This window comes from Lineus longissimus, chromosome 17, assembly GCF_910592395.1.
Source record: "Lineus longissimus chromosome 17, tnLinLong1.2, whole genome shotgun sequence".
In the NCBI taxonomy this organism is placed as follows: Eukaryota; Metazoa; Nemertea; class Pilidiophora; order Heteronemertea; family Lineidae; genus Lineus; species Lineus longissimus.
This window is the reverse complement of record NC_088324.1, coordinates 10,215,464-10,235,240: the sequence shown is the minus strand read 5'-3', so window position 1 is coordinate 10,235,240 and position 19,777 is coordinate 10,215,464. Positions and strand designations below refer to the sequence as shown.

Genomic DNA, 19,777 nt, shown 5'->3' with positions numbered 1-19,777 from the left:
ATTATTGGAACACCAATAATATACGCATAATTGCCGTCATTAGTTTTGTGTTTCACCTTTAGCCGAAGTACACGGCCTGTTTATATAAAGCAATATATGGAAGCTTCTGTCCACCTCAGCATGAAAATGTTTTATTTTATTATTTTATCGAAGCAGTAGGCCAACAAGAGCCCGCTACCACATTTTGCGCAGATATAGTTGTGATGGAGTTTATTGAAGGACTTCTTCTCTTTGTCTCCCTCCTTGGCGTGTCAGGGATGGGTGATGGTTCCGCGGACGTGCAAGGTAAGATGACACTGCATGCATTGCACCCCCCCCCCGCCCCCGCTTCGCTCTTTGATTCGGAGGGGAAATCCGATCGGAAATAACTAAATACATTTCTTTCCATAATTTTTTGCAGATCTAAAGGTTCTAAAGGTGACTTCGATTCTGGTAAGTGTCTCAGGTTCACAAATAGCACAATGTAGAGAGTGCGTGGGAAACATATAATTGCTTATAAAAAAAACACGAGGCATCATATGACAATGCCTGAGAAACAGAGCTGTTGTTATCAACATATAGGTACACTCCGGACACATTGGACCGGATGACGCAATGGACTGCCTAGGGAGTCTACATAAAAGTTGCAGAGAGAAAAAAAAACACGATGGATCATGAGACCTTGCATCCTGCCACAATATGTTTTCAATGTACTCCACCTCTTGATATTTTGTATATATGATGAAGGAGTAATAAGCCTAATCTCGGGATATAGTTGCCATTGTCAACGTATAGGTTATTGATAAAGAACAGGCGGGATGAGAAAATCATGCTTTGTGTTCCAGTTACGGGCTAACGAGGTGTATTTAGATTTAGGGACGTTTTTATCATAATAGAGACATTGATACTGAAATCGATAAATTATATTCAATTATTTATTCCAGTCAGCACCCTTTCTAATGAAGTCAAGTGACCCAAAGAACATTCTAGAGGGAAACGACCGTTACAGTGGCTACATCAAAGATTTACTGGACATGATCACCGGTCATCTGAACATCAATTACACCATTCAATTAGTGGCAGACGGGAGGTATGGAGCGCTCCAAGCTGGAAATGGTACCATGATTTGGAATGGAATGGTCAGAGAGCTGATCAAGGGGGTAGGTTTATACTACAGACCTTTATCAAACGTAGTCCTATACAGCGGGTATGGGTGTTACCAACTGCCTGTGTGTCTCACGACGGAATACTAAGTAAAGGTCGAAGTCAAAGAGGGGACTAAGAATCAGTGTCCCCTGGAAAAGTGTCCTCATGTGTTTTTTTTTCAATTTCTATTCAGAATTTTATAACGTAAGAGGTACAACTTGAGCACGGCATCCCAAGTACAAATTGGTATTAATATATGAACATCTTTAAATTTCTGTTTTTCTTCTTCTCGGACAGAGAGCGGACGTCGCTGCTTCAGACCTGACTATGTCCTATATGCGACGACAGGTGGTAGACTTCACTACACCGTACATGTCCCTGGGGATTGTCCTGCTCATGAACAAGAGGGATGTGACCTCGATGGTGGAGGACGGCATTGGAGACATATTCTTCCTGCGGCCGTTTTCGTATTCCGTCTGGGTGTGCCTTGTCGTGGCTGCTGTTGTGGTGAGTCGAAACCAGTCCTCCAGTGTACAACGACCATGTCGGCCTAACCTTCGCCCCAGTATGAAAGCACGCAACATGCCTGTATATGGCGCCAACATTGCCATTTTCTATTGCCGTTTTCCTTGTGCCAGTGCTGAAAAAGCAAATCGCTACAGGTGCATCAAAATATCTAAAACTAATGAAATAACGACGGTATTGTGGGACAGACATTTCCTTAATAGTGTTAAACTTCTCTATCGTCTTCTAACCAAATTTGATCTCCTAACCTCTCTGTCTTTAATTTAGATAACCGCTCTGTTCTATCTAATCAATCGTTTTGACCCATACGAAGAAAGGAGCCGAGGGGAGGCTCCAGAAGAATCTGGTGTCCTCGGCTCCCTGTGGTTGGTTGCTGGAGGTCTCACTTTGCAAGGTAGATTCCGCTGAGTCTGACTCATAGTGTTTTACCATCCCCGGAGAAGTCCGAAAGCGTAGTGTACGTTGGCAAAGCTGGTTCGCACTTTTGGCCCCCTGGTGGCCAAGTCTAGAATCAGATCAGACCGAAATTTAGTGTCAGATGTCACCTGACCTCGGGGAAGGGTCAAGATGAGTACAGCATCTTGATGCCGTGATCAAACTGGCAGATGAGCTTTGACATCCAGATCCCAGGACTGATATTCATTTTAGACTTTGGAAGTAAAATTCTTCATGGCTGGTCTGACACAATATATATAACTTCCGTTTTTCTCAGGCTGGGCTCATCATCAACCTTCATATTGCTTTTCAGGCTCCTCGAAACGCCCTCGCTCGGCCGCAGCCTTTGTGTTAAGTGCCATTTGGTGGTCCTTTAGTATCATATTCTTGGCCACCTACATCATGGCCTTGGTCTCAACGCAAGCCCGAGTTATGTTTGCTGTACCATCACTGAAGGTCCGTGCCTTGGACGATCTCCTGAAGCAACCACACATGACAGTGGGATGCATATCTGGCGGATCAACAATGAACTTTTTTAGGACGTCCAAGATCCCAATTTATTTGAGGATTTGGGACAAAATGGAGAAAGACGTCGGTAGTTTCGTCAATACTACATCAGTGGCGATCCAACGAGTGAGGAAAGGGGGATACGCCTACCTAGGGGAGTCTACACTGGTAGATTATGCGGTATATAACTACATACATGTATTGGGCGGTATTGCTCGTGTGGAATTTAGTCCTAATACGATATGTCCACACCACACCCTTTCCCCGTAAAACGGCCGTTTTTTCTTTCTGTGTACAATTGCGTGATTCTTAGCGGTTTGGAGCAGACGCAAGTTGTGTAACGTTTATACCTCGTAGTCTGCGAATGCGGGGCCTCCCTAATAACTTGTCTTTCGGACAAAAGCGCGGTACAGTTGCGTATAATTTGTGCGGGTGTCTTTTTCGTTAGAGAACAACGATTTTTCAGGACACCTCTCCCCACGAAGTAGTTTTGCGTGCAGTGCTGTTTTATTCGTGAATATTTCCGTAGTTTTCGGCAGGGTCTACTTTAAACTCTCGTTAACGCATCTTTTTACATCTGTAGGTCCGCCACTCATGTGACCTAGTAAAAGTCGGCGGTCACTTGGATTCGAAGTCCTTTGCCCTCGCCACACCTAAAGGGTCCGCATACACCAGACCAATCTCGAACGTTTTGACGAAACTTAACGAGGATGGGAGTCTGACAATGTTAAAGACAAAATGGTGGCGGAGTTTAGTCGTCTGTCAGGATGGCTTCGAGATTGTACCGGACATGTTTCACCCAAGTGACAGTCCGCAGGTACGTCCCGGATTTTGTGTCGGAATCAATAGTTCTTTTGGCTATATATTAAAAAAAGGGCCCTTAATTTTCATAAATGCGTGTAATTCGTACCTAAGCACTATATCAGACAAGTTCCCACGGACGAAGAACGACAATAGTGTCTGTTGTGTCATCAAGTCCTTGGCTCATTTACGGGACAGTCGTAAAATTATCTTCGATACGGACTGGTTGTTCGAGAGATCGGGAAAATATGTCGTCGATTAAGTACATTTACGTGCTTCGTCATTCGTAGCTCTTCGTACAAGGGCTGTGAAACCCAACCATTTTCCTGCTTCGACAGGGACATCGCGCCGGGTTATTCGTTATGGTTTGTTTGGTTGTGACGGGCGTTGTTCCTGCCCACAAAGGTATTCTAATAGAGCTCATCAACACAAGCGTAAATGCTCGGCAGAATGATACGCCTATTTGCGATTTACGTACACTCCCGATGCATAATTCCGTCCCGGAGGAAGGAGGCCGATCCACTGCGTCCGGAGTGCAATATCGCGATTCGTTGATTAATTTTCTTCTATTTTCTAGTTTCGATCCAGAGACACAATCGACCTTTCTGTTGCAAGATGCAACTTCATCTATCTGCTTTTCGGGGTCTGCCTGGCATTGGTCACTTTGGCGATCGAGGTACTGGTGTTTAGGAACAAAAGACAGGTGAGTCTATTGACCTTAAAAACTAAATCAGAGCAGATTCACATACCATTAAAATTTGGTGAGATAACGGCCATTCGTACGTGAACGAGCTTGAGCATTTTTTTGTGTTTTCACATTTTGCCCCCTCGCGCCTTGTGGCGAGATCAAGGAAGTTTGGCCTGGAGGGATATCTTCAGCCTACTTAGTGATACATAAAGTATAATGTTTCAAGGCCATAGTGCCAGTGGCTACAAAACGTGTCGTACTAACGGACGACGACGACGACAACGGGCAAAGGATCGACGTTCTGACGCCGGCAAGTAGCTCACCATGAGGTCTGCTGAAAATTATGGTTTCCTAATTACGTGGTAGACAATCGTCATGATACAAAACCACATGCCTATTAATGTTTGGCAAAGCTGTATGGCTTGGGTCTATATTATTTTATGACCCTTCTCGTCACAATGACCACATGGTTACAGTGCAAAGACAGATATGAGATATCACTTGAAATGTGGTTTTAACCGAAATACGGTCGAGAATACTGTTGCATCCGCACATGTCGTCATTCCCAAAGTAGTGTCGGCGTTCAAACGCCAGTCTTTTTCTTCATGTCCAAAAAGACTATCTTATTGACCCATCTTTACTTAACAACTCGGAATGACAAGGACGGTATGTACCTAATGATAAAAACCCAGGTTGAAAGTGCATAATCAGATAATAACATCTTTGGCCCCCGAATTATCTCGCTATACTCCAACCATAAGTTGGAATGTTGATAAATTGCTGTTTCTTTCAGCCTCCAGCTGACGAGCTGAAAAGGGAACTGACCGAATCAGGCACGAACACTACAGCATAACGTCGTCGCGTAGGGTTCAGAAAGTGAGCAAGTATATACTTGCGGAAGTTGTTTTAAACTGAGGACAAAAAAGCGGTTATTTTATGGTAATTTGATTTGCTGCCAGTTTCCTGCTCATCACAGGTACATAAACCAACATGTATTTTGGCAAAATAAAGCTTTTAGTAGTAATTAGCACATTTTGTGACCATTTGTCCCTTGCACAGTGGCCCTAAAAAAACTAGTTGTTGATTAATTTTTGAATTATTTTGCATGTTGAGGATGATGTTGACCTCTGCCGAACTCCTTGAATGACGGGTGCTCTGGCGGCAAATGCACGACCAGCACTGATGCGTTTGAATGGTGGAGGACATTGTGCCCAATCCTCGGGTTCCCGTAACTATTAAATCTGCCTCTTCTGCTTGTGATTGTGACTTCTGATCGTTCTCTGCATGGATCCGATGTTGTCCTCGCTCTGGATGTGATTGTGACTTCTGATCGTCCTCTGCATGGATCCGATGTGGTCCTCGCTCTGGATGTGATTGTGACTTCTGATCGTCCTCTGCATGGATCCGATGTTGTCCTCGCTCTGGATGTGATTGTGACTTCTGATCGTTCTCTGCATGGATCCGATGTGGTCCTCGCTCTGGATGTGATTGTGACTTCTGATCGTCCTCTGCATGGATCCGATGTGCTCATCGCACTGGATGTGATTGTGACTTCTGATCATCCTCTGCATGGATCCGATGTGGCCTCGCTCTGGATGTGATTGTGACTTCTGATCGTCCTCTGCATGGATCCGATGTGGTCCTCGCACTGGATGTGATTGTGACTTCTGATTGTCCTCTGCATGGATTCGATGTGGTCCTCGCTCTGGATGTGATTGTGACTTCTGATCGTCCTCTGCATTGATCCGATGTGGTCCTCGCTCTGGATGTGATTGTGACCTCTGATCGTCCTCTGCAAGGATCCGATCTGGTCCTCGCTCTGGATGTGATTGTGACCTCTGATCGTCCTCTGCATGGATCCGATGTGGTCTTCACTCTGGATGTGATTGTGACTTCTGATCGTCCCCTGCATGGATCCGATGTGCTCCTCGCACTGGATGTGATTGTGACTTCTGATCGTCCTCTGCATGGATCCGATGTTGTCCTCGCTCTGGATGTGATTGTGACTTCTGATCGTCCTCTGCATGGATCCGATGTGGTCCTCGCACTGGATGTGATTGTGACTTCTGATCGTCCTCTGCAAGGATCCGATCTGGTCCTCGCTCTGGATGTGATTGTGACCTCTGATCGTCCTCTGCATGGATCCGATGTGGTCTTCACTCTGGATGTGATTGTGACTTCTGATCGTCCCCTGCATGGATCCGATGTGCTCCTCGCACTGGATGTGATTGTGACTTCTGATCGTCCTCTGCATGGATCCGATGTTGTCCTCGCTCTGGGTGATTGTGACTTCTGATCGTCCTCTGCATGGATCCGATCTGGTCCTCGCTCTGGATGTGATTGTGACCTCTGATCGTCCTCTGCATGGATCCGATGTGGTCCTCGCTCTGGATGTGATTGTGACTTCTGATCGTCCGTTCATGGATCCGATGTGCTCCTCGCACTGGATGTGATTGTGACCTCTGATCGTCCTCTGCATGGATCTGATGTGGTCCTCGCTCTGGATGTGATTGTGACCTCTGATCGTCCTCTGCATGGATCCGATGTGGTCCTCGCTCTGGATGTGATTGTGACTTCTGATCGTCCTCTGCATGGATCCGATGTGGTCCTCGCTCTGGATGTGATTGTGACTTCTGATCGTCCTCTGCATGGATCCGATGTGGTCCTCGCTCTGGATGTGATTGTGACTTCTGATCGTCCTCTGCATGGATCTGATGTTGACCTCTCTATGGGTTTGATCATGTATTCTAAATGGGTCATCTGTACAGATCCACCTTTTGTTGGTGCTGGGGATTTTGTCATCTATGTAGGTGTGGTGCTCTCATCTAATTGGGTGTGACATTGTCGTTTTTAGCTGTGTTTGTGATGGGTGGGTTGACATACAAGGTTACACTCCTTCACCTCATTGTTAGGGGACTGTCCTCTGTTGGGAGTTTTCATTCACCATAAAGTGCTAAAGTGTCCATATTAGCTCACTGGTAGTACAGACAATCTACATCAATAGTTTATACAAGGCTGTGACTTGGGCCTTGGTATACACTTGTCACGTCACTGTCCTCAGTGCAGCAAGAAGTTGAGTGGACAGAACCAGTGCATGGCCACACTGTAGACAGTATCAGTGTCAACCATAATGAAACCTTCATTTTAGTCAGGCATGTCCCTGTCCCCAGAGCCACAAGGAACTAGTGCCTGGCCATGCTGAGGACCGTTATCGGAGTTGACCTGGGAGTTGACCATGGTCAAGTCAGGTAACTGTCCTATATGCAGCTAGAAGTTGAGAGGACAGAACAAGAGTCAGGTCACACCAGGGCAGTATCAGAATTGACCATGTGAAGATGCTATCTGTCTTGACCATACTGTTTGAAGATATAGTCACAACCTTTGAAATGTTTATGCATAGGAAATGAATGAGTTTACACCTGATCTTCCTTAAAAATTTAGATACCAAACATTTATTAGTAAGCTACCTTTGAAAATGAGCACAGGAGTGTTCATACAATATTCTTTTGTTCACAATGATTCTACACAGCAAACATGTACATGAAATAGTAGCACTTTTGGCAGAGTGAGCCTGATAACTGAAACTGAACAAGATAAAGCTGCATACTGGCCATTCGCCCATGGTCATGCAGCACTCCATGGCATGTCTTGACAATACTGGAAAAACAAATTGTGTTTTTGCAAGCACCACAGCCTCTCATTTCTCGAGTTCCGAGTGTTCTCCTCTCATCTTTCTCAACGAATGAAGTTCTCTCCTCAGCATGGTGATCTCATCTCGATGGCGGGCCTCTTCCTGCAGAATGGCCCGTTGGCGAATTTCCTGAAAATAATTTAGTAATTCAATTCATTGTTGGCCAACATCGCAGAACACCCATGTTATTCCCATTAGTACACAAATGGCCAATACTCCTACAGCTTAACTTGTTCTGTTCCTTCAAAGGCACAAACAGTTTCATTGATCTATGCTTTCACAGAATTTTAGTGACGCCTAATTTCTTAATGATACTAACCTGTGTAGAGACTTGCACTGTGTTCGGTCCGTATCTGAAGTAGCACTTCCCATTTGCGAGAGTATACACTGTAGATGTCTGCTTCTCAAGCCTGATCTCTGAAATTATATTGAGCAGGAAAGATGGAAAGAAAACCGGACATGTTTTGTGATGTGCGAGGCCACAGAGACCTCCTGGTTAAGGGGAGTGCCAGGCCGAGGTTTAATGTTGATTATGTTAGCATTGATATAGAATTTACACAGGGCCTGTCTCAAAGCACTTTACAATGACTGCCACCATTACAGGTCTTAGTAGAAGTACATGTAGTGTACCCTTGTGTATGAAATATCCACACACACAATTCTGACTGGGCGTATTGGCATCGGACCCCTACTTAACCTAATCAGCTGTAACATACTTGTATCAGTGTTTTGTACATCTTGAGATACATACATGCTTTTTCACTCCTACATCATGCACAAACCCCTGAGAAAGAGGGTTAAAATCAACTGCGCTGAGTGGCTGTTCCAAATACTGTACATACCTACGTGTGTTGTATAATACAATAAAACAGTAAGTTACTTTCTAATGCTTTGGTACAATTATTATACCTACATGTATATCAAGTGCATGTACAGTAAAGGAACATGGTCTGGTGATAAAAATGTTTGATGTAAATGTACAATTGTGAACAGTGCCCATGTACAGTGAGACAGTGGCGACATCCATCCGCTGCTTGAGTAAGTTATATCTATTCTGTTCCACCTAGCTCCTGCCTATAATCTCCCTTTAAATGTCCTCACCAATGACATATAAGTTTGGTATCTGCTTCCTTGTCATAGCATCTTCGTGACCAATAGTGTCAACCACCGGCGAATAAGTGATGTCGCTGCATATTCTGTGGGAGACGACTGGGAGGAATCGCTCCATTAGTCTGTCAATGCCGAGGCGGAACTCGTCCTTCTGGACTCGTGTCAATCTCATCCCAAACACCTCCCGGTTCCTTCCAACACCAAAGAAGATGCTGCCACCTTTTCCTAAGAAGAAAATGATAAGGTCAAACAAGAAGATACTCTAGTTTCACCGATCTCCGTCTGCTTCAACAATCACAAGGAAACCGACACAAAAGTCAGACTAAACATGACGACATGACCATCAGACATATCATATCGTTTAAACCAGTCCGGATCCTGATCCAATACATTCAGATATAGTTTAGTCAATTCTAACGTCACTTCTACCGTGACTGCCCCCCAAAATCATTGGATGGATCCCAGAGCCCAGCACTCAAAGTGTACAATTCGACAACCAACAAGCTTGTGGTACATTTACACTCACCATTGTTGAGAAATGAGCACATAATCCTCTGGATGGCGTCCGCTGATGCTTTTTCAGTCGATAGGGTTGGTCTTATCTCATGGGTTTCGTCATTACTGAACTTAACCATCCTTTCTGAAATAAGTAGTAATGAACAATAACATGAATAAGGACAAATCACTCCATTATCACCCTGGAGAATCAGCTTCTCAACTTGATGAGAATCATGTTTATTCAGGCAGGCCTTCCAACTTACACAAAATTTCAATCAGGAATGGACTTACCATGAATGTAGTAGAGGATGTTGCCAATGTCCATCAGAGCTGCATCGACAGGGATAACATCTACTTGCAGTTTCACTGAAAATTGACAGGACAGAATTTTCAAATGAAACTAATAATCCAGTACAGTAAACCTCGAGTCTTTAAGGAATTTATGCCATGTAGAAAGATTTTTCCACACACTGAAGAATAAGAATGATAACAATACACAGATTGAAGCGAGCCAGATGACAGTATCCATTCCCCTGATATATATCCCCCCTATATCCTAGGCCTACCTGGTCTACAGGACGTAACAGAAAGGTGTGCCAGACAACTCTTGTCAACTATCTGTAGGCGTTTATCAATTATTTACCATTAGCAGCAAGTGTGCCTGGTTGGGAGCTGATGATCATCTCACCATCTGTCTCTTCTCCAGATGCTGCACCCCATCCATCAGATCTATTTAAAATCTCCTCTTCATCGCTGGAGCAGTTACGCTGAAAGGTTCGAAGAACGAAAACTAAATAGAGTGAAATCTCTTTAAAAAGATTTTGAAATTGGCAAGAAATTGACTTAGGGAGTGCATATGGGTCATATGACCAAGGATAATGCTGTAAAATGGCTACAGTCAGCTGAGAGACTGACCGCATTCAAACCTTTTTTTAAACTGTTGAATCCCCTAACCCATCATATATGCATTACTCATTACCTTTTCTCTCAGCCTGTCTCTACCAAGCGATGCCTCACGCCCAAGGGAGGGACGTGATCGACTCCTGTTCCTATCCGAGCTGTACCGCCGATGGAAATCTCTCGATACCCTTCCGTCATCTGATGGCATTTCTGGCTTGATTTCCACTGGTTTCTGAGCTACAGGTCTATGAATAATAAAATAATACTATAAAGTTAAAAATATTCCCAGGCGTTTTGAAAATTTTGCAGCTACATGTACATCAAGCTAATTGGAATCTTTTTTGGTGTGGTACATCTAAATCTTGGTTTCATTTAAGACAGCTTCCAAAATATACCAATTTAAAAAGTTTCAAGCTTCCGCTTGAAATGCAATACCAGCTGCCAATCTTCAGCACAAAACAGATTGCTAAAATGTACGGTTGCTGTTGTAGGACAGTAGCCATGTAAACAAGATATTGTTATCTACTGTTGTTTGGTCCATGGCCAACTTACGCCGACATGACCGTCTCTTCCTCCTCCACAGGGTTCTCTTCATAAACACTGCTGCCAACCAGCACCTTCATTACAGCTGCAGCACCGCTCTTGATATTCTTACTGTCGGCTTTCTTGGCGATTGCCATCACCACTTCAACACCTGCAGATTTACATGTACGTTTTAGTTTTGGCATGTCATTGTGAAACATCATTATGACCAATGCACTATCATCAAAGTGATTCACCGGGTCGGCTAAGACGTCACATCACGAACAGAGCTGATGGCAGGACGGTGGCCATTTCGTTGACGTCAGACATGGGAGAACACAGGTCAGATCTCAGTAGTTAGCAAACATGACAGTCAGCTTGGAATAAGCTTGAACAAGATCTATTCTTCTGAAACATACCTCCCTGCTTGATGAACTTATGTCGAGCCTCCAAGCAGTAGAACAGCAAGTTCTTTACTGCCCCTAAAGTTGTCAGCAGAAGCTGTATTTGCATGCGATCTGGGGACCTTGGGTCAATGTGGGCACATCTTTCTGGAAGTCAAAAGAGACACAGGGCTTTCAGCTAGAAATATGAAAAGGCAGGGCAGCAAAAGGCACCGAATAAAAGAACACCATTATATCATTTATTTTTTTCTTCCTCTTGGCGGCACCCTATTCATGGAGACTGATTTCTAAGTCTGAAGAACTTTGTAGAACTTTGGTTGAAAAGAAGTACAGAGAGACTGACAAACTTACTGATGAATAGGTGCAGAAATGTTGTTGTGGCAATCTTTTTGCGCATGTGGAAGAGTATCGAAATATTCGACACGGCGGCGATCGCCATACAGCTAATGGAGAGATCAGGTGCAGAGCATAAACCGTACAAAACCTGGAGACCACCCTTGGGGACAAAGGGCTGCACTGAAAAAGAGAGGAATATGAAAATCAGATCACAGACTGGGCCAAGTTCCTGAAGCACATCTTGCACAATGCCAGACGGCAAGTGTTGACGTTGGCGAAGAAGTTGACAAAAACTGATAAGGATAAGCATGTTCACCCAACTGCTCATGATCTGTCTCATGTAACCAGAACTCATGACAACATTGCTTGGTTCACATTCGCAACAGGGCTACGCGCTGGGTGACTGAGCTGCTTTCCATAGGGTTGGTCCAACATTTTCAACATTATTGTCTCAAGAGTACAAAGGGTACGTTCGGGGAGGGCGTTGCTGTCTGTACACTTCAGAATTTAAGAGAAAATGCAGATGTATATTTCAACATCTTATACCGTACTCTTTTGGGGGAGGAAGGGGGTCTTGAGTAAAGTGTAATCAAACAAGCAGCACTCTTGGGAAATGACCCCTTCTGGAACTTACCTGAAGGTTGAAAGGCCAGAATGTAACAGAGTATAGCAAGGATGCTCTTCAAACACTGACTGCTGACAGGGCAAGGTTGAACTTCTGAAACAAGACAGAAGACATTTTCACTTACATGTATGAAGAACAAGATGCATTCTCAATAAATAAAGGTCCTAAAGAGTTTTTTTATAATAAAGGTAGCAGTGCAGTCTTAATTTTATAATTACAGCAAGACCTTGATTCTCATTGATATTGTGGCCGGAGATTACAGTCCAACTTCAAGGGTGTGCATTTTCAACACAGATCATGAAAGTTGTCATCTGACTACCCAAGATAGTAATGCTTTAGAATATCGAAATCCTATAATTTCAGATAAAGGTTGGTAATACACGTATGACCATACCTTGGAGAGAACAGAGTGTGGCCTGTGGTGGAACTCCCCCAAGATTCATCTTTCCTGAGAGATAACACAGCTCCCGGAATGCCACCTCGTAACGAAATCCATAATCGAGAGCAAAGACGTTGGCAATCTCCCCATTCACTTCTAGAACAATCCCGCGAAAGTAGAGAGGTCCATCACAATAGTCATTACCGGTATAAACAGCACACACAAAACTACCGACTGGGGGTTCTTTTCGAAGATATTCTCGACAGCTTGCTGGTAAAGTGGCTAATTTAGTCTGTATAGTATCGACTTTTGTCAGGGTGTTCGGTCCTCCAATATGTGCCCAGAAATGTCCTCCATCCTCCACATATACTGGGTACACATCTATCCACTCCTTTTGCTCTATGGAAGCATCAGATAGTTTCTGGGCATCCCCTGTACCCTCCTCTTCAGCCTTCTCAAAAATGTCTGCATGCGTCATGTGCCAAACTACCCCAGAATCTATATGCTCCTTTTGGACATCCAAGTCAACATCAGCACATGTCGTGTCATATAAGTGAGTCATTTGCTTGCCACTTTTGCAACACGACAAGGACAGTTTCGTGCTGCCTCTTACAAACTTCTCACAGAACTCCACAACGTCTTTCTCATCCCACGCCATTATCTGACCAACAAGATGCTTCCGCAATATTAATTCCTCAAGACGCAGTCTTGCAGCCTCCGAATATTGTAACAGCGGAGAATTATTATCATCAAGGAGGTCCATTAAACGATTTATTACGCCATCTTTGATCAATTCTTCCATTGGCCCCGGGTCTTTGCTAACTTCCATAACTGATACTAATTTATGCAACAGAGTTAATGCTTGATCCAGCAGGAGTTCCTCTTGACACTTTGTGTTTGACCCACGCTGTCCCCATGGAGTCTTGATAAGATGCTGTAAGGTCCTCATCAAAGGTTGATGAATATCTGTCCGCAGGTAACGTTTCATGGTGTCAGTATCGGAACAGCAGGCCCCAAGAACAGAAAATATCAAGCAACGCAGTTTGTTATTGACAGTCAAACGGAGCAATTTTGCACAATTTTTGATCGATTTGTCAGTTAGGTCTACTTTGTCTCCGGGGCGTGATTTTATAAACTGCACTATCTCTCGCGTGACATGACAGGCACGTTCTTCATCGGTAAGAATTTCAAGTTGTCCAATCAAGTGCTTTATTTCAGCAGCCATTTTTACGACAAGTTCCTATGGGCTCCTAAATCTGAAAAAAAGAGTTAAAATTTATTACAAATATCAAAGAGCTACGATGAAAATGAACTGTCACTACAATGAATGAATTCACAGGACATCTGGTCTCCATTACACTGTAGGGGCTTCAGGCGAACAGCGGTAAATTTGGGCAAATAATTTTTCAAAAATTGAGCCAAGGATAAGGCAATGTCATCGACCTTCAGAACAAGTTACTAGTAGTGAGTACAATAGGTGGCATTTGAGGTGGCTAAAATATATAGGCCTGCATAAAAGATAGTATTAAAGATACTTGACATACAATGGAACCTCTGTTAGCAAACACCTCTCTATTAAGAATAACCTCTCTAGTAAGGACACTAGTTTTGTTCCCAAATTGGTTGTTTCCATTCAATTTGACCTCTCTAATCAGGACACTTCTCTATTAAGGACAGCACTTGTCAGTCCCGAGGGTGTCCTTAATAGTCAGAGGTTCTACTGTATTTATTAACAAATCAGACATGCTGTGAAATGCCAGGAACTTTAGTTCCTTGAAGACGACTCCGGTTCAACCAGAACTGCACACAATCCTGGGGCTGGGTCCTCCCGCGCCCCCGGGATCAAATTGCAACCAGGCCGGGCCTGGCTATGGCGTTGTAGTCAGTGCTGTTGACCACTAGGCAACGAGGTTCCTGCACTATTATCAGTGGTCTTCAATTAGCCACCTAACTGACCATATGCCTCAAACCCTTACCAAGTGCTTTGACAGCCACAAATCGGTGCTTTGAAACTGTCACAATTTTGTCACATACGGCGCCCCATATCTGATTGAGGAAGTATATTGTACGCAAAATTAAAACACATTTTTCTAGAATTAAAGGGTTCTAGCAATGCTATGCATTTGAGTAGAGAGTTTTTAGCAGCTATATGAATTCTTTGCGATCGCCAAGGCTGGGAAAAAGAGTTATTTACTGACAGATTCGGTGAAATGGCCTTTTTTTAAAGGCAACCACGAGCTCGCGTATTTACATCGTGTTTGCTGTTGTATTTTTATCACTTCCTCACACATAAGTTGGTTTAATGTTCCAGTGTTATAAATACAGAAAAAGTGTATACTCCAATTATTCATACCAATTAGTCCTAACAGATTTAGCAATTTTGCATGAAACAAAAATCTGTCAATATTTTTCATAAAGACAATGACTACATTTTTGTTGTTGTTACAAAGGGAGTAAATTTGAACTATGGAAGAGCAAGAATTCCCCGTATCGTGAGCCCTATCGTGACGTCATTCAAAAGTCTAGAAAGGTATTTTCCGATTTCAGCAACAAGGAGGTGGGGGAAAAAACACTCCTCAAAAACACTTATTTCCCGTATTTCTTCGTCAAGTCAAGAAAAGGCAAGTATTATTCTTGATAAAGAACACTCTGGCATCCGAATGATGTCAAAATTATTTCAGCTGATTCTCCACGAAAGTGTAAAGTAAACAAAATCATGATATGAAATTAATTGCCTAACTTTATCATTCATTGCATGTCAGTCATGTATGCATGGCAGGCATGCATAATATAGGGGTTGTGGGTGCTCTTTTTCAGATGCCAAGACGGGCCGCTAAAACACAGGAAGTTGGCCAGAATTCTACTGTGGAGGGCAAAAGCCCATCCCCTTCCCCTGAGTTTCACAGAAATAGTATGATCTATTCTAGCTGTGCTGTTGAAATCATACCGTTGAAATAAAACAACAAGGACAGGAACAGGTGTCCAGGCAAAATACTGGTTCTGGCAACAACTTGTGACTTGCCATTCGGGGTTTCCTGCCCGACTGGTTAGAGCCTAGATAGGTTGTTATTTACTAACACAAAGTATGTAATGCATACTTGCTAATACTTTTGAATACTGCCAGTCCAGTGTCACTAAAACTTAGCTTAAATTTATACTACATGTAGTTAAATAGAGTGTTTTTCCTGTTTTCAGATATATCGGCTGTCAATCATGCTGGGCTCCTGGCAAAGTTGGCTGATAGCATGCATTCTCTTGTCTGGTATGTACTTCTCTATAAAAATAGAGTTGTCACTCGTTTTCCTGAATCCATAAGATCTGTCCATGAAGCACACACCTCAAAATATAGTCGTCACATCCGATGTAGAACTCAAGCTGTTGAATGCAAACATTGTCATTATCATTAGAATAGACAGTACTTGTATTGCAGTGAAACAGTTGTCGGTGAGTTGCAAATGCCTTGGAGCACCTAAACTTCCCAATGCAAGTGATTCCAAGAATAATGTTCACTTATCAGAAACTGTTTTCAGATGAGGAGTGCTATGCTGTACTTGAACAATACGGGAATGGTAGAACTGAAATTATGGAATTTTCACAGGAGATCTACTCTGAGATCTGAGAAAGTGTCTTCAAAATCACCTTCTCAATCGCATCTTTTTCCATATTTTCCTCCAGGTACCTGCCACATGAAGCCCACACAGTCATCGGGGCCAGGTGGAACGTTTGATTCAGGGATGTCAGTTTTGCCTGAAGGCAAAACAGAAAGCACCACTTCCAATCCAAACTCAAAAGAGAGAATGTTCCCATCACAGACTGATTTTCCCAGGATGCCTGGAGGCCCCAAAAATGATGGCATGGACTGGTTAAGAGAGTATTTTCGGAAAACAAAGATGTTTCGCGATCGTGAACGCGCAAGGTTGTCGGCAGTATCAAAAAGTACAACTTTGGCACCGATGACCAATGGCGCCATTCATGAAACTGACTCTTTTCCCACCATGACTTCATTAGGCCGGGGATTGACAAACAATCCTCCTTGGAAAGATTTGAACGATTATGATTGGTCGAATGATTATCCAACCAGACCGCCATGGAGTCGTTCAGATGTTTTCAACCCAAACAAGCAACCAGATATTAACTGGGATGATAGTATGTTCAGAACTGTGGCACCTGTCGTTCCTTACCCAACCAATGACTGGGAGGAAATACGTCGCTTGCAAGAAATGACACAACGGATAAAGGACATGCACAAATTTAAATGGCCAAACATGGAGGTGCCGAAATGGCTCCATGATCAAAACTCAAAAGAATCGGATAGTGCTGATGATGACAGTCAAAGTGATGAGGTTGAAGATGCAGATATCCATATCAGCCCTCTCTGGTGGGCGCTTCCAGTTGGTGGTGTCATCGGATTAACGTGTCTTGTGTCGTTGCTTTCACTAACCTGCCGACATCGTTCTCATCAGGCCCGAGGAAACCGTCTGCCTCATCCTTTGAGAGCCCCTGGCACACTGAATGCAACTAATCGTAGCAATAGAAGAGGACCCTCATTGTTTATTACAGTCCGTAAGTATACATATTTGAATGTGGTGATAGTTAATTGATGGCGCTACATGGCGCTGACTGTCACTCATGCCTGGATACTGCATTGATGTGACATCAATTTTGTCTGAGTTTTGACACCATTTTGATACTTGGACATTAACTTACTTAGTCGTCTTCAAGCCAATAGGGCACATTAGATTTCAATCATCATTTTCATGCATACCCAAGTGAAAATCAGCTTGCCATATTGCTGTATAAGCCTTTTATATCAGAGATCTATTTTGTTTCTTTCCAGGGTCATCTGAAAGTCGACAGAACCTTTTCAGTACTACTGACCCCAACCCCTCGCCCCAGAGTGAGGTGTTGATTGCTGGACAGCCTCCCTCGGGTGACGGCCAGAATTTTTCCGCTCCTCCTGCATATGGGGTGTGCGTCGATGAGGCACCTCCATCCTACAATGATGCTGTAGTGAATCAGGTAAGAATGCAGTGGTGATCCTTCTAAGAGCCAAAACCACAACCTCTGGATTATGAGCCCGTCGGTCTAACCAAGCTACATTTTGTATTGATCTCCCCTATGTATGAGCTGATGTGTTTTTCTGTTAGCAAAGTTGGTATTTGAGTTGTTGATGTTTTAGGCCATTAAGGTCAATAGTTTTATCAATGACGTCCTATTCAGGATGAATAATTGGCTTGCACTGATAATGCAGTGAATGTTTTCACTCTAGTCAGTTGGTGACCCAATTTTTTGTGTCCTCGTGCTTGGTCACTTGACAAACAATGATCTAGCCAAATAATGTTCTGTCTATTTGTGTTCGAACTATGCTTCAAGAACCTTCTGCTCCTTTTTCAGACAACTGACACAACCAATGCCAATGATATAGAAATTAACACATTCCTCCCTCGTCCACCATCGTACAGCACTGTCATGACAACAGGGGGTGCTCCTCCAACGTATGGGGAGATCTGCGGGGAGGCTCCACCTACTGAGGAAATAATTAGAGAAGTAACTGAAACTGCTGACTCTTGAACCCTGCCATTGCTGCTGATATATATCATTCAAGGAGACAAAACTTTTCTTTCTGGCCTGGAGACATGCCGGTGATATGTAGTTCGCTTGCGTTATCAAATTGTCATCCCAAACATCTTCCATCAGCTTCCATTGAAGTTTATTGTCCAAAAATAATATGTTAATGGTCATAAAATTCAATAATCATCTTTTTTTGATACCCATTTCCTAATGATTTTATGGCTTTTGGGTTAGAAAGTATTGCACAGTTGTTGAAAATCACAAGTGTCCAGTAACTTGGAAGCCCTGTCATTTACCTCCTACTAGTCAAATCCAAGATGGCCACCGCTAGTCTTCTGGACGCTCGTATAATGGTGGAGAACAACCACAACTCCATTATCTTAAAACAAAATGTCAAGAAATGTTCAGGAAATATTTTGTTAAGGGCATCTCAATTTAATTTCGATGATTTGAAACCTAGGTGGACTCTGCTGGGTGATACAAAACCATGAAATTTTGTTCATGTGTCTACTGCCCGTGAAATGATATTCCTCAAGGAAGTACTGTGCTATTGTATAAACTACTGCCTGCATTGTGTAGTCTATGTGGCAGCCATCATTAAGACCATTACGTCATCGCTATGCTCTGCATGAACTATGGGGACTTTTTTTCAAAGTCAACTTGTTGCCAAAATACTAGTCGCTTAAAATGTTCATCGTCTTGTTTTGACTTTCGAAGTCACGTTTGGTATGAAATGGCTTTAAATTATGGATGCCAAAATGTTTACTTTTTGGCTGGTTTAAGTTGTATATGTAAAAATGACAGGCCTGTTTAAGACAACCTGTTGAAATGCTCATTATTCTGGATTACTTTTTAGATATTTCCTTGTGACAAAGTTTGATTTTTTTTCAATTCTCACTCGAGTAATCAACCGGGTGAAGTGCATCTGTTGATACATATAGGCCTGCTCCAGGTTAATAGGTCTTGCATCATGACTGGTTTAAACCTGTCAGTACACTATTAAAAAACCAAAAATTTGTTTCACTGTAGGCCCTAAACTTTGTAAAAAGTCTGGTTTTTGACATAACCTGTTTTGTACATAACATTTGAATAAAGAAACTTTTCATAAAATATTAACCAACGTCTTTTGTTTTCATATTTGCTTTTTTGTATGGTCATCCATCCTTCATAGAGAGGGTGTCCTTCCAACAGAGGTGCAGCAGGGAGGTTCCTGTTGGTAGAATATTCGACATGTTCCTTGAGTATCGACAAGTTTGTGTACATTGAACATACTTGATATCAAACATCTATTTCTAGCTGCAGAAGACGCTGTCTACAAATGTAGTGTGCATCCTTGCTGAATTTCCAAACCATGAATTGATTGGCAAAATGAAACGAGCTCCATAACTCTATGATATGACTGTGACTATGATAAGCTGTGATCCAGTGAAGGACTGAGTTTTGTCCTTACTGGCAACAATCAACTTCCAGAAATGACATGAATGCATCATTCAATGTCATGAACATACCAAACGAGTTCCAGTGTGAAATCAAGAATTGTATCACAGCTAACATACAGGTACAGCATCAGTCCGATTGTCACAACCAGTTGGATAGAGGGAGGACTTACCGGTACACTGAAACTTCCTTATCAAGGACACTCTTCAGACTGATCAATGCT

General features: G+C 43.0%; 3 protein-coding genes across 6 annotated transcripts; 2 read left to right on the top strand and 1 right to left on the bottom strand.

The window, feature by feature from the left end:
• Window positions 1-165: 165 nt before the first annotated feature.
• Window positions 166-5,111, top strand: LOC135501420 (glutamate receptor 4-like). Its single transcript, XM_064793537.1, has 9 exons — window positions 166-285; window positions 401-432; window positions 924-1,139; window positions 1,423-1,632; window positions 1,918-2,044; window positions 2,399-2,772; window positions 3,176-3,409; window positions 3,971-4,096; window positions 4,875-5,111. The coding sequence occupies exons 1-9, from the start codon at window positions 204-206 to the stop codon at window positions 4,932-4,934; spliced, it is 1,461 nt and encodes a 486-aa protein (XP_064649607.1). The 5' UTR covers window positions 166-203; the 3' UTR covers window positions 4,935-5,111.
• Window positions 5,112-7,512: 2,401 nt separating this feature from the next.
• Window positions 7,513-14,809, bottom strand: LOC135501777 (uncharacterized). Of its 4 annotated transcripts, none has more exons than XM_064794079.1 (13): window positions 14,745-14,809; window positions 12,562-13,802; window positions 12,177-12,260; window positions 11,558-11,722; window positions 11,222-11,353; window positions 10,833-10,974; window positions 10,360-10,525; window positions 10,024-10,147; window positions 9,672-9,746; window positions 9,409-9,522; window positions 8,874-9,107; window positions 8,092-8,189; window positions 7,513-7,901 (listed from the first exon to the last, which is right to left on the bottom strand). In XM_064794079.1, exons 2-13 carry the CDS (start codon window positions 13,769-13,771, stop codon window positions 7,779-7,781), a joined length of 2,667 nt encoding a protein of 888 aa, XP_064650149.1. In that variant the 5' UTR covers window positions 13,772-13,802; window positions 14,745-14,809; the 3' UTR covers window positions 7,513-7,778. The 4 variants fall into 4 exon arrangements, with proteins under 4 accessions (XP_064650149.1, XP_064650150.1, XP_064650148.1 ...); XM_064794080.1 differs by having other exon boundaries at window positions 14,741-14,805; XM_064794078.1 differs by having other exon boundaries at window positions 14,523-14,804.
• A 268-nt stretch (window positions 14,810-15,077) lies between these two features.
• LOC135501774 (uncharacterized) lies at window positions 15,078-19,233 on the top strand. The gene is made up of 5 exons (XM_064794073.1): window positions 15,078-15,167; window positions 15,742-15,808; window positions 16,222-17,109; window positions 17,384-17,565; window positions 17,941-19,233. The coding sequence occupies exons 2-5, from the start codon at window positions 15,760-15,762 to the stop codon at window positions 18,115-18,117; spliced, it is 1,296 nt and encodes a 431-aa protein (XP_064650143.1). The 5' UTR covers window positions 15,078-15,167; window positions 15,742-15,759; the 3' UTR covers window positions 18,118-19,233.
• The last annotated feature ends 544 nt before the right edge of the window (window positions 19,234-19,777 follow it).

Excerpts from the sequence above, each read along its gene's own strand:
- LOC135501420 (XM_064793537.1), top strand. The coding sequence starts at position 204 with ATGGAGTTTATTGAAGGACTTCTTCTCTTTGTCTCCCTCCTTGGCGTG. Across the intron at positions 2,045-2,398 it reads TGGAGGTCTCACTTTGCAAG|GCTCCTCGAAACGCCCTCGC; the intron begins GTAGATTCCGCT and ends ATTGCTTTTCAG. Across the intron at positions 3,410-3,970 it reads ACCCAAGTGACAGTCCGCAG|TTTCGATCCAGAGACACAAT; the intron begins GTACGTCCCGGA and ends TCTATTTTCTAG.
- LOC135501774 (XM_064794073.1), top strand. The coding sequence starts at position 15,760 with ATGCTGGGCTCCTGGCAAAGTTGGCTGATAGCATGCATTCTCTTGTCT. Across the intron at positions 15,809-16,221 it reads AGCATGCATTCTCTTGTCTG|GTACCTGCCACATGAAGCCC; the intron begins GTATGTACTTCT and ends ATTTTCCTCCAG. Across the intron at positions 17,566-17,940 it reads ATGATGCTGTAGTGAATCAG|ACAACTGACACAACCAATGC; the intron begins GTAAGAATGCAG and ends CTCCTTTTTCAG.
- LOC135501777 (XM_064794079.1), bottom strand. The coding sequence starts at position 13,771 with ATGGCTGCTGAAATAAAGCACTTGATTGGACAACTTGAAATTCTTACC. Across the intron at positions 9,523-9,671 it reads CATCCTCTACTACATTCATG|AAAGGATGGTTAAGTTCAGT; the intron begins GTAAGTCCATTC and ends TACTTATTTCAG. Across the intron at positions 9,108-9,408 it reads GTGCTCATTTCTCAACAATG|GAAAAGGTGGCAGCATCTTC; the intron begins GTGAGTGTAAAT and ends TTTTCTTCTTAG.